Below are 12251 nucleotides of genomic sequence, written 5' to 3'. Positions count from 1 at the left end.
AAGTAATATCCCAAAGGAATAAGGGGCGTTTGTGCTTGAGGACTCCCAGTAAAAATAGCGTCCTGTGTTATTTTTAAATGAACGACCACTTTCGTTTACTGAAACGTAAAAATAAATAGTTCAATTAAATTCATCACGTGGCCAAATATTTTCGCGCGCAGTGATTGTTTAAATTGGCAAATGGCAGAATCACGGAACAGTCAAATATGATAAGCATCTTATTAACCTCCTTATCTCGGTCAGCACCATAAGCTATACATTCTCTCCTTTAACCGTTTTTGCGCATGCGCCATGACGAATGTAGAAAAAAACATCGGTGCTTATCTGGCGATATCCACCTTGCACTCGGTTAATAAGAGGTATGCAAATACTCACCTGTATCGAGTTGAGTACAGTGAAAACATACTGCGGTACCACACTAGTGCTGGTGATGCTCAGCAAACCAAACAGCCATGTTATCCCCAATAATGGGAATAACACAATACAGGCCTTTACTGTTGCCCTAGAATGCGGAAAAAACAAACATGAGGTAAATTACTGATTCAGATGATGCAAAACGTGAAAACGACAGTAAAAAAAAGCAAGTATTCGTCTTACGGCACTCTTCTCCACTGAGGTTCCAAAATAAATAAATTTAAGAAGTGTTTTTGCACGTTCGCTTACTTCTTACGGTATTTCAAATTTCAATAGAACAGCAAACAATCTGCCCACAAGAATGAGTATTTAACTTGGGTGGGTTTGTATGGACTTTAATTAGTTAAAAGTTTCCAGCAAATTAACAACAACTGAAAAAACGTTTTCAATTTCTTATAAAATTGTTTACATTTTTGGAATGGGCTATTGGCTAATTGTCTCAGTTGGAGGACTAAGAGCCGGTCTCGGCAAATCGTCGTTGAAGCACTCGATGAACTTCCGAATCATTTTGTCCAATCAAAAACTAGCACGAGCGCTCACGAGTAAGCCGAAAGCAATCGCGCCTATGAATACGTCATGTTGCTTAGCAACTTCTGGGACGAAAACCGCCGACTCAGTCACTTCTCGGAGAAGTGACGTCGCCATCAACTGGCACTTGTTCTCACGACTGGTCTGTTTGATATTTGATAAATCACGCCCGGTTTAGGTCTTACATTTTTTGTTGAATTGGTTTTTCTTGAATTTTGCTGAAAAAGGCATGATTCATGCTTGAATCATGTTATCCTCATGTTGTTATCATGAGGATTGGGTTCCTCCCTGCCGACACCCTTTTGCAATCCTTTTTTTTTCAATATTGCAATAAACGTTGTTATAAATAAATTTGAAAGATGGAATTGTTAAAAACAGAAGAAAATAAATTTTTATTTAGAACTCACTTGACTCTGCTAAGTTTACTTGGTTGCATGCTAGCCATGTTAACCATTTCTTTCACAACAATACAAAATATCACCATATTTACCTGCAGAGAAACATTTGTAAAATAAAATATATATATTTAGAGAGGAAGCCACGTCAGTTCTAGCTTTTTTTCTTGCGGGTCCTTTATCCAAGTTGAATTGGAGGGAGGAAAACCAGAGAACCCGAAGAAAAACCTTCATAGTAAGGTACGAACCAACAACAAACTCAACCCACATATGGCACCCGGCCGGAATCGAACCCGGGCCACATTGGTGGAAGCGGCGAGCGCTCTCACCAGTACTATTTTATTAAATAGTATTTTGTCAAATTATTTGAATCAAGTTGAAGTTGAATAAGGGGACCAGTGTACAGCCCCCGAAATGATCCCGACCCCGAGCTGATCCCCAAAGTGACCCTGAAATGATCCCGACCCCGAAATGATCCCCAGATTTTTTTCACGCTAACCCTGAAATGATCCCCAAGTAATTTTTGGAATGGCGATTAAGCATAGAAATTTGGATTGCTTAATAATAAGGAAAACTGAAGCCATAACGCAAAGTACAATAAAAGACTTTAATGAGTGCTATTATAACTGAGTGCAAAACGTGACCATAAAACAGAAACGTTTTTTTAAATTCTTACTTATGTTTCAAAATTGGTTATTCTCAAATAGGAACCAAGAAAAAGCAAGAACCGTTTTTTTTTTAATTTTTGTTTATTGGATTGTTATGTTCATAGACATACTTTCAGTCGTGAGAATTGTAACTCAGTACTCTCGATCGAAGCAATTAAAACTTATTCAGAGAAAATTTGCTTATTAAAGCGGGATAAAGAAAGGCAACATTAAGTGCCCTTAAAATGTTAATTTTCGTTTAATTTGATTTATTTCTAAGTTGATATGTCGCAATCACATCATACCTGTTTTTGACTTCTCGACGTAACCCGACACAGCGTCAAGCTTTATAAAGGTCTGTTTACAAAGACGATTTTTGTCGCGCAACTCAATGGAATTTTTGCCGCACGGAAGTTGCATCAAATTGCGAACATGTTCGAAACTCCTGCGGTATCACGGCAATAAAATCACCGCTAGTTAAATTTAAACGCTTGCAAACTCGCGGTGATTTCATGTTATCGTCCCAGGTGATACATGTAACACCGATCACATCCTCAACCGAATGACTCTTCTAAGCCATGAGGCCTTATTATTGAGCAGTCCACACTTCTGCGTTAAAACGCCATTCCACAAATTACTTGGGGATCATTTCGGGGTCAGCATGAAAATATTTAGGGATCATTTCGGGGTCGGGATCATTTCAGGGTCAATTTGGGGATCATTTCGGGGTCGGGATCATTTCGGGGGCTGTACAGACCTCGAGGATTTTGTTGGATTGTCCTAAAATTTCCCTTCCCCATGTGATGTTTACTTCTTGGTGAAAGGAGGCACTTTGAGACAAAAGTGTCTTGCCCAAGAAACAACGCAGTGACCCCGGCTAGGGCTCGAACCCAAAGCAGTCGATCAGGTGTCCAGTGCACAAACTGTAGGGCTACCTCGCCTCCGTGTTTATCGTGAAATTGTTATGTATACAGAAGCAATTGAGCTGAACATGCAGTTTGTACTTACAGCGGTTATCAATATGACTGGTCCAGCAAATGACCATATGTAATACTTTTCTGTCGAGAGCCAGCACCTAAAACAAAAATTAAAAGAATAATAATTTACTTATTTTATTTTTTTGAACAGTTTTTGTAAAAAGACAAATCTTACCATGAGTTGGCTGTATACTGATGTATTCCCTCGCTTTTCAAATGCGCAATTGTCAATGCTCCTCCTACAACAATACCCGGGAAACCTGCAAATCAACAGATATAGTGATCCAATGCAAATATGGCTGCTGTTAATTTTCGGCTCCCAGAAGAATCATTTGTCAACAAAAGTCAAAGTAAATCAGTGTCTAATGGGAAGTTACAGGGACATTTATATGACCAAAAACATGAGTTACTTTTTCCATACAAATCTCTTAAATTTGAATAAGTCACAAATGTGCAGCCTTTAATTTTAACCAAAAACACTCAAACGTTTTTATTGTAGCATATTATTTCATACATTTCAAGTCTTAACATCAGCGCTTTAAGAAACTTGACTAGACAACAGAAGTGAATGACAACCATTTTTGCATAAGGTCTAGTGTCACACATAAATTTATCTTTCATGATACAGTCAACTCTCTCTAAGACGGACACCGTTGGGACCGGCCCCAACTGTCCGTCTTAGAGAGGTGTCCGCCTTATAGAGAGTCGAGGTAACGTGATACCAGAAATTTTGAGATGATGAAGCTAAACGGCTATGCACAACGAATACACGTCTGTTTTAAGTCGCTTACTTGAGCAAAACCTATAAAGTGGAACAAGAGTAAATTCGACTTGTTTGTTCATTACAAACGGTAATACTGTAAGTAGAAAACTACCTCTTTGGTGCCCATACACGTAATACATTATAGCGGATTGTTTTTGGTAAGTTTGGTATTCTAAAGGTGCAGACTTACTATGCTATATGTCGATACCAAGTTTAAAAGTATTATTCACTAAAAAAAACTTTTTGTGCGTGTCCGTTGGAGAGTTTTGTTACAGTAAAGAGTTTTGTTACAGTAAAATTACTGAAAAACGGCAGGGACCATCACCAGGTGTCCGTGTTATAGAGGTGTCCGCTAAGAGAGAGTTGACTGTATGTGCGATTCATTTCCTAAACCTTATATCACAAATGGAAAAGTACAGCAATTATTGTTGAAAGACAAAGGACCAAACTCATGTGAGTGTTCACATGTACATGGGGTGGAAAGAAAAGCAATAACTAAGAAAACATCTCTTGCAAATGGTACATTAACCATCCCACCTTTAAAGAGCGTCAAACACATTGCTTAAACATATTAAAAATTTTCATCCATAATCAATTGCTGGGTAAATTTTAAAATAATTTGACCTTGCAGCCACGGACAAATGTTTGTCAGAGTTATCCTCGATATCCTTGCTATCCTTGGAAAACTATTATTTTGCGGCTTTCTTCAATTTGGAAGTAATTTTAGAGATCAGAAAAATGCCGACTAAAAATGTCTTGACAAAGCTTCTTTAAAAATAAGACTCACCCAGGGAAAAGCAGTAACACAGAGGTAGCTTGAGCTCGGTGTTATAGACTTCAATGATGAACAGATAAAGCATGACGCCTTCTATAAGCATCCAACAGAATGATGATAGGTAGAAGTAATGGATAAGGGCTGCAACAGTTATGCACAACACCTGTTTAAGACATAAGACAATATATGTTAATTAAAATAGAAAGAAAGAACATGCATTTTAATACAGTATTTCTTGGACCTCTCACGAACAAAGCGATATTTACTATGACCAAGAAAGGAAATGAGTTATTTGTTGGTGGTTAGTTTAGCCAAATGATTGCAACGTGCATTAATTAGAGAAATTTCTGCATATTTTGCTCATCTTCGAGTTATAACCGTTTCTTAGCAACGTAACTCATCCTTTTTCCATCAATAGAGATGGATTTTTCCACCAACAAACCACAACCAAACTTAGGTACATTCTAGTTCGGTATAAAAAGAGGAAACGAATGGCTAACTTAGCAACAAACTACATATGTACAGTACTCACTAACTGACTGATTGACAGGCTGATTATAACAATAACTAAGTAACTAATTAACTAAGTAACTAACTAACAAAGTAACCAACCAACTAACTAACTAACTAACTAACTAACTAACTAACTAACTAACTAACTAACTAACTAACTAACTAACTAACTAACTAACTAACTAACTAACTGACTGACTGACTGACTGACTGACTGACTGACTGACTGACTAACTAACTAACTAACTAACTAACTAACTAACTAACTAAATAACTAAATAACTAACTAACTAACTCTAGTGACTTCTAATTCTCTTTTTGCCGATCAAGAGTCCGACAATTTGGCATGCTTATGTCAAACCAGTATGATTTCCAGAGGATACGCATGCTACTAATAGCGACCCCTCTTACAACCTCGCGGGCTCAGTAATAACTCAGAGGCAGAACCCTGACAGAAAAATAGTAAGTTTCAGTGGACCCTTCATTAAATGAACAAGTCACCTGATCATGTGTAGCGTCAATTCCCGCCAAGAAGATAACCTGTGCCATAGCTAATGTGGTAACTAGGTTAACATGGACGTGGCTTTGCTGGTCATTACTCGAACATCTAAAATTGGCCAAAATAACACCACAAGAAATTAAAATAGCAGTGTCACGTAATTGTTCTCATATTACAACTGGAATTTCTTTCGATAAAAAAGTGTGTGTTGCATTTGGAAAAAGCGTATAATAATATGGCTAGGCGCATCTTGCAAATTTTGAAACAAATGTACAAAAGTTACAACATATTTACAGACATTTCTATGGCTATTTCCATTTTAGAAAAGAAATACCTCGTTCGGTAGATTACAGCCGCTTTCAGTGTTACGTGCATACGGTTATCTTTCTACATCCATATTTCGACATCGTCTTTCGACGTGCTTTTCGAAATGAGCCAATCAAAACTTATGTATACCAGTGTTGGTTTCATGGAAATGAGCCCTAGTTCCGGGATTTTAGTACTTAGATAAGCCATATTAATAACATCAAATGGCAAGTTCATTCCAAGCCTAATCGCATGATTATATAAGCCTCTATATCCAATAAAAAGGTCCCAATAAAGGCAAAACGCATAAACTTCGATCTACCATGCGAAGTGTCAGAAAGGCTACTATTGCTCCGTATTACATAGTAAAAGGGTCTGCTCCGAAAAAGTGGCCCTTCAGGACGGAGCTGTTTTTCCCTGGCTTAGTAGCCTTCTTTGAAAACCGATGCATACCGTTGTTGGTTTCGTGCAAATGAGCCCACAAATTCAGAAGGGCATGCTAGTGAGCTGTGATTGGCGGATTTCGATCCGTGTTGTTTGTTTAGCACGTCGAAAGATGGATGCTGATAGAAAGCCACTTTGCACGTAACACTGAAAGCGTGTGTAATTCGTCGTACGTTTTTTTTACACTACCCTAGGTGCAGGAGGTTTTTCTTTCGGTCTTGTTCAAGTAAAAGCCTTCTCGTATCCACGGTACTCCCACACTTGCCAAATTTCAAAACTTCTAATTCTTTCTGATAGGTTCATATATTTTTTCTTTCCTGTTGTCATTTCTCATGAAATAGAGCCCGCACTGAGATTTCGGTTTAACTTTGCCTATTGGTTGTTTATCGATCGGTTTTCAAATTTTGCGCATAGATAGTCTGGAGCCAACTCATGAGAGATCTCTATATCATTGTGGCTCTTTGAATTTGCTGCTGGCAAGTTAGGTTTAAATGAACAGCATAATAATACTCACAATAGTAACAGGTATGCAACAATAGTAACAGTCTCTCCAAGTATCGAGATCCCAAGTCCAATGTAAGTAATGTAACTTAAAGCTTGCCTGTGTTTATCTGGAAACTGTAGAAGTGCAATATTTAGTATTACGTAAAGATATAGCGTCAGTCTTTTAAGGTCAAGATCGACGTACGACCTACTCAACGCTTTATGAAATTAACGTGAATTTCAAAAATTGCGTTAATTAAGTGGAGCGTTGCTTCCCATTATTTTGGCCAAAATTTCTCGATACATTCCAGTTTTTGTGTTCATATTAATTAAAACCACTTCAATGCAATTATTTTCTCATTTTAAGGATTTTTTGGCACTGTTTTATTGATTTTGAGTACTTTTTAATAATTGTGGGCGGTTTTCTGACGTTTTGGAAAAATGTTGAAATCGAAGTTGACGGATCCAAGATGGCGGCTATTTTGACATCTCTATGTTATTGTCACATAATGTGACGTCATCATCCCACGTGACGTATATCAAAACATAGATACTATATATCCTCTAAGTTTTATTGGGATTGCTTAAATATTCTGAAAGTTAAAGGGGGGGGGGGTCAGAATCCCCCCCGGGGTTTGAAAAGATCCAAAAAAAGCCCGGTCTGAATAGGATAAGGTAGCAACTGGTAGGAATACTAGCCATAGTACCATATTAGGAACAACATTTCAATCTTCTCTAATTTGCTACCTACAGTGCAGTCTTTTCTATAGGCACTTACCTTGTGTTGTTTAATGTTCATTAAAATGGCAAAATTCGTCAAATGATTGCACGTGCAAACCACGTGACTGCTGTTTGAGTCCACCAATGAACAGCCATCGCCAGACCAACTACCATTTGCTCTGAAATGCAGGATCAATGATATATGTGTATGGTTTTCAAGGTTAAGTGTTTCTAGTAGTTTAGTCCACTTTTATTTAATAACCAGAAAACATCGGCTTGGAAATTGATTGGGTATTTTTTCATGTTATAAGTACAACTGTAAATTTTTGGGAAAGTTTGTTTATGTTCTCATTTATTGCCTGGCACCACGGACAGAAATGATACTTAATAGAAGGGCTGACGGGTAAAATGGGAACTGGGATTTGGGAAATTTTAAATGGGAAAATGAGATTTGGGTCACTGGGACTGGGAATCACAAACAATTAACAATAGAGCTGGGACTTAGTTTTGAAATATCGGGAAAACAATATGCCGGGGAATAGGATTAAGCAACATTTGAGCTTGGAAATGGGATTTTACACACCCTCTCCCTTCAGGCCCCTCTTTAAAATTGGTGATTGGACAATGAAAATCTGAAAGCTCCGAAATGTTAAGAACAGTTGAAAGATTTCTTACGGATGTGAGAAGTTCCACTGCCAAAACACACAATTTTTCCTTGTTTTGTTGTTATTCTCCTAAAGAAAAAAAAACACATAAAGAAAAAAACACATGTTTAAAGATCGAGTGTAAAAAGCGAACAATATTTCAAATATGCTGAGTAGAACGTAAATAATTTTACCTCCAGCGTTCGAAGAACGATAGTCACATTCTCCGTAAAAGTTTCTTGTTCACTTGGTCTTACATCACTTCCCAGGATCATGGAATCAATTTTGTTGTTTCTATAAATGAAGAAGTAATTTAAGTTTGAGAAAAAGAAAATATTTTCTGTGTGTACATCTCTCGAGTTTTAGAAACACGAGTGGAAGTTTGGGAGGATGAGAAGTGCTGTGGGAACACGAACCGCAGACGAGCCCGGCCAATTAATAGCTTTCACGAGTGTTTCTATTATAACAATTACACTACAAACTCGAGTTTACTATAAACAAATAGTCAACGAGGCATAGCAGAGTTGAATATCGCTCATAGAAAACGAGAGCCAAAATTAAATCTACAATAGTATGTATTTTAAGGCAAAATCACGAATTATTTCTCCTTTTAAGAGCAGCTAGCATGCGATAAGCCGAACAACCAATCAGATTTTTGGATTTCCAAAAGAACACGCTGAAGACCTACTAGTGAGTTATATAAGCATGGCTTTTACGATTTCTTACAGGGCGTTTTTTAAATATTTTTTCCAACATTGCGGGACAACCAAGGGACAACCATTTTTCTTTTATGTGGATTATTATAATCATGTAGATTGTATTGTGATACATGGGTTTCCCTTTCCGTTATGGACCTGTTTTAGCTGATATCTTTATGTGGCACCCTTGCTGAAAGAAATTGTCTTAAACAAAATACAAGGTTCCAAAGTTTATTAGGCGTTAAAAGAGTCCTTAATTCTATTTTTGTCGTAGATTAGTGAATGACACCGGCGAAGCAAGTTTATTTTTAAAAGTTACCTAGATCCCGAGTTGTCAACAAATTCGTGGAGATCTCGATACAATGCGTTCACTACCAACGTGTCTGAAAATGTGATAGAGTAGAAACAATGTTACAAAATAAAAAAAAGGCAAGAAAAGTGATTCAGTAGAACATAGGGTTCGCTAATAGAATGCAAGGCCTTTTAAAGTGGCCCATTGTTCTACATCTAACTTCCAGTTTTGCGGCAGTGATGTGGAAAGGAGTTTTGCGACCCCTCTTTTCTGAACGGGATGCTAGTCCATCGCAGGTGGGCATTATATCAGACTGCCCAATAATTCACCGGTATCTACGTATACACCTGAGTGCAGAGGGGTACTGTGAAAGTTTAGTGTCGTGGACAGCCGGTTAAACCTCGTGCAGTCCCTCTAACGAGGCAATAAATAATAGAAATGTGCAAGCTATTACTAGATATTTTAAATCTAATATTACATAATAATAATATTTAAAAATATTATTATGTACTTTACATCATTACCCTGTTTATGAAACAAAGACGAAGGTAAAGTAATTCTCGCTACTTCCTCGGTGTCGTCCTCTTCCGTAAAAGTAAAGTTTCCAGTGTAACCTTTTTGCACCAGGGAGACTTGCAATACTGTAAGGTAGCAATAAAAAAGGTGAGTATCTGTGTGCATATTTGACAACCAAATTTCTCCAAAAATATCTTGTTATTAGTACAAACACAAGTAGTAAAAAGTGGCATTCCTTTCTCTGATTGAGGTACAAAGAGGTACCAAGTGAATGAATATTTCAGCAGATAAAAAGATTTGTTGTAACTTTTGAAAGGCTATTCAGAAGGCGAATTTCACTCAAACCCGGCTATATAGACACGTTCCTTAGCAGACAACATTTAGTTTCAAGTTTCATCATTGCTTATCGAAAAACAGATGCAGTGGTGCCCATGGGGGATGGGGGAAGGGAAGATCTGCTCCCCCCCCCGTGAGGAATGGGTTCTCCCCCAGCGGGTACCCATTTTCTTGCCCACAAATACAATGTAATGACCTTAGTTATCGCTCGATCTCAAATCCAGCGCGCTAACCACTTAAGACAATCGCGCCTCTTCATGTCTGTTCCAAAGAAACACCTGAAGTGAGAAAATGTTGGTAGGGTAAATGTTATATATAATTGTTCAGATTGTTAAGCAAATTACCGATATGTTTATTTTCTTTTCTTTCCTCTGTGTTTGATGCATTCAAATTAAACGAGGCGTATTTAAATGCAAAGTCTTCTATTATTTGGGTAGAATCTATTAAATTGACAGTCCCAGCTTTCTTCTTGTCTTGAACGGAGGTCGCAAAAACCTCATATGCGTCTGTGGCGACCTACAAATTAAGAAAAAGAAATGCCATAAGCAATAATTTTCAAATGTATTTGCGTTTACGTTTTGTTAACCAAGTGGTTCTTTATGAATTATACTTGTTTTTCGTTTGGACGAGATTGTAGGGGGTGGGAAAAGAGTGACGTCGTTGGTCTAAAAAGAAAAGTCACATTTTTAACGCCTAAACCGATCAAGACCCACTTTTGACAATTTACGTGACCAGACATCCTTACTTATTGGCTGCTGTTATAATCTGATCCACTTGACGCTTTCACGTTTTTTTCTTTTTTATCCAAATTTGCTGATAGTTGGTTCAAATGAACGTCATAGACATGTGGTATTTTTGCATCTACTTAATACTGATTTTTCAGACACAAATTCCCTTCTCAATAATAACCCAGCCTTTTTAAATAATAAGCTTTTTTAGATAATAATCCTCTCCCACTAACAATACGTTTTTAGACATGAGCACGGGGATGGCATGAACAAACGGGTAGAGAAGTATCTGGTGCCATGACAACGAGTTAGCATAACACGACTCTTACCTTAAGTGACTGAGGGTCCCGCGGATTTAGAGAATTCATCAAGGTAGAAAGCTCTAACAACTATAAGACAAAATGGTAACCTTTAAATAGTATCTTTGCACTATGCCGGCAAGTACATGTATAATTAAGCTTAACCTAGTAATTAAGTATTCAGTTGAAGTCAAAAAGTACGTTGGCAAAATTAAGGAGCTGACTCAACAGAAAGCGCACAGATAAACGAGCAAACAAATATATAAATGAAACTAAATACGTAAAAAACAAACAAACGAACAGTCCAACCAACGAACTAATAATGAATGAATGAATGAATGAATGAATGAATGAATGAATGAATCAATCAATCAATCAATCAATCAATCAATCAATCAATCAATCAATCAATCAATCAATTTCATATATAAACTATATAGCTGTGTTTATATGAAGCGGCGGAAGTCCGTTACTTTGCTTTCTTCAGGCTAAAAATTCATATAAGGTTGGCATTTGTTTGCGAACGTGCGCAGTGCTCGAACAAAACGTCTGGAGCGAGTGTCAAAACGGAAAATAAGACTGCGAGGATCCAAGCCTCTGGCGCTTCTCGCCTTGCCAGGAGCACTTTAGAGGAAAAAAGTAACCGTTTTGCAGCCTAGCTGTTTTTAATTTGCCACATAGGATAAAAAACCTTATAAATTCAAGTTTTGTTGATAACTAATTATTAAAGTTTTAAATGATACAACGCGTGCAATTCCGCGTTTACTTACCGGATTCTCAGAATTAAGTTCGTTGTCAGTGTCTGGCTCATCTTTGAGGACTTTTGATGCTTCACCTGTTGAACGTGTGCTAGAGGAAGAAACCTCAGTTTCCGTGGATTTGGAAGTGGCCATATTTGGTCCATCCTCGGAGACTGTGGGGGCTGCATTGCTTGGAGTAGTAATAGGGGCGTTGATCTTATTAGTGAGAGTGTTTAGATGTGTTGCCAGCGCGGAAGGAGTTGGCGTCTGGGTTTCAGCTAGGAAGAATGTGAGATTAATAAGTATAATACGCCCTAATGTCATTTTGTTTCATCGTATTTTGCATTGCTTCATTTCAGTGGGAAAACCAAGGCAAAGTTAAGTTTAGATATCCACAATGCGTATTCCAAAATCCGGTATTTACCCTCACGAAACAACTAACTAACTAACCGACTGACTAATTGACTAAACTAACCAACCAACCAACCAACCGGCCGACTTTGTTTTGGGGTTTTGCGACTGTCAGTATCGGAC

At 37.7% G+C, this 12251-nt stretch overlaps 1 protein-coding gene across 1 annotated transcript; it reads right to left on the bottom strand.

Moving 5' to 3' along the window:
- Window positions 1-258: 258 nt before the first annotated feature.
- LOC144640538 (adhesion G protein-coupled receptor L4-like) lies at window positions 259-11990 on the bottom strand (the record flags this gene model as incomplete). The annotated part of the gene is made up of 15 exons (XM_078499647.1): window positions 11748-11990; window positions 11008-11067; window positions 10295-10466; window positions 9623-9739; window positions 9126-9189; window positions 8303-8402; window positions 8140-8198; window positions 7523-7643; window positions 6776-6879; window positions 5514-5619; window positions 4512-4662; window positions 3137-3221; window positions 2993-3059; window positions 1350-1432; window positions 259-502 (listed from the first exon to the last, which is right to left on the bottom strand). Coding segments are annotated over exons 1-15 (1656 nt in total), but the record flags the coding sequence as incomplete, so codon positions are not given.
- Window positions 11991-12251: the final 261 nt, after the last annotated feature.

The sequence above is a fragment of the Oculina patagonica genome, unplaced genomic scaffold (genome assembly GCF_052425735.1).
Source record: "Oculina patagonica isolate OP01 unplaced genomic scaffold, crgOcupat unplaced336, whole genome shotgun sequence".
Lineage (NCBI taxonomy): Eukaryota > Metazoa > Cnidaria > Anthozoa > Scleractinia > Oculinidae > Oculina > Oculina patagonica.
The sequence above is the reverse complement of the archived record's forward strand: the minus strand, read 5'-3'. Positions and strand labels throughout refer to the sequence as shown.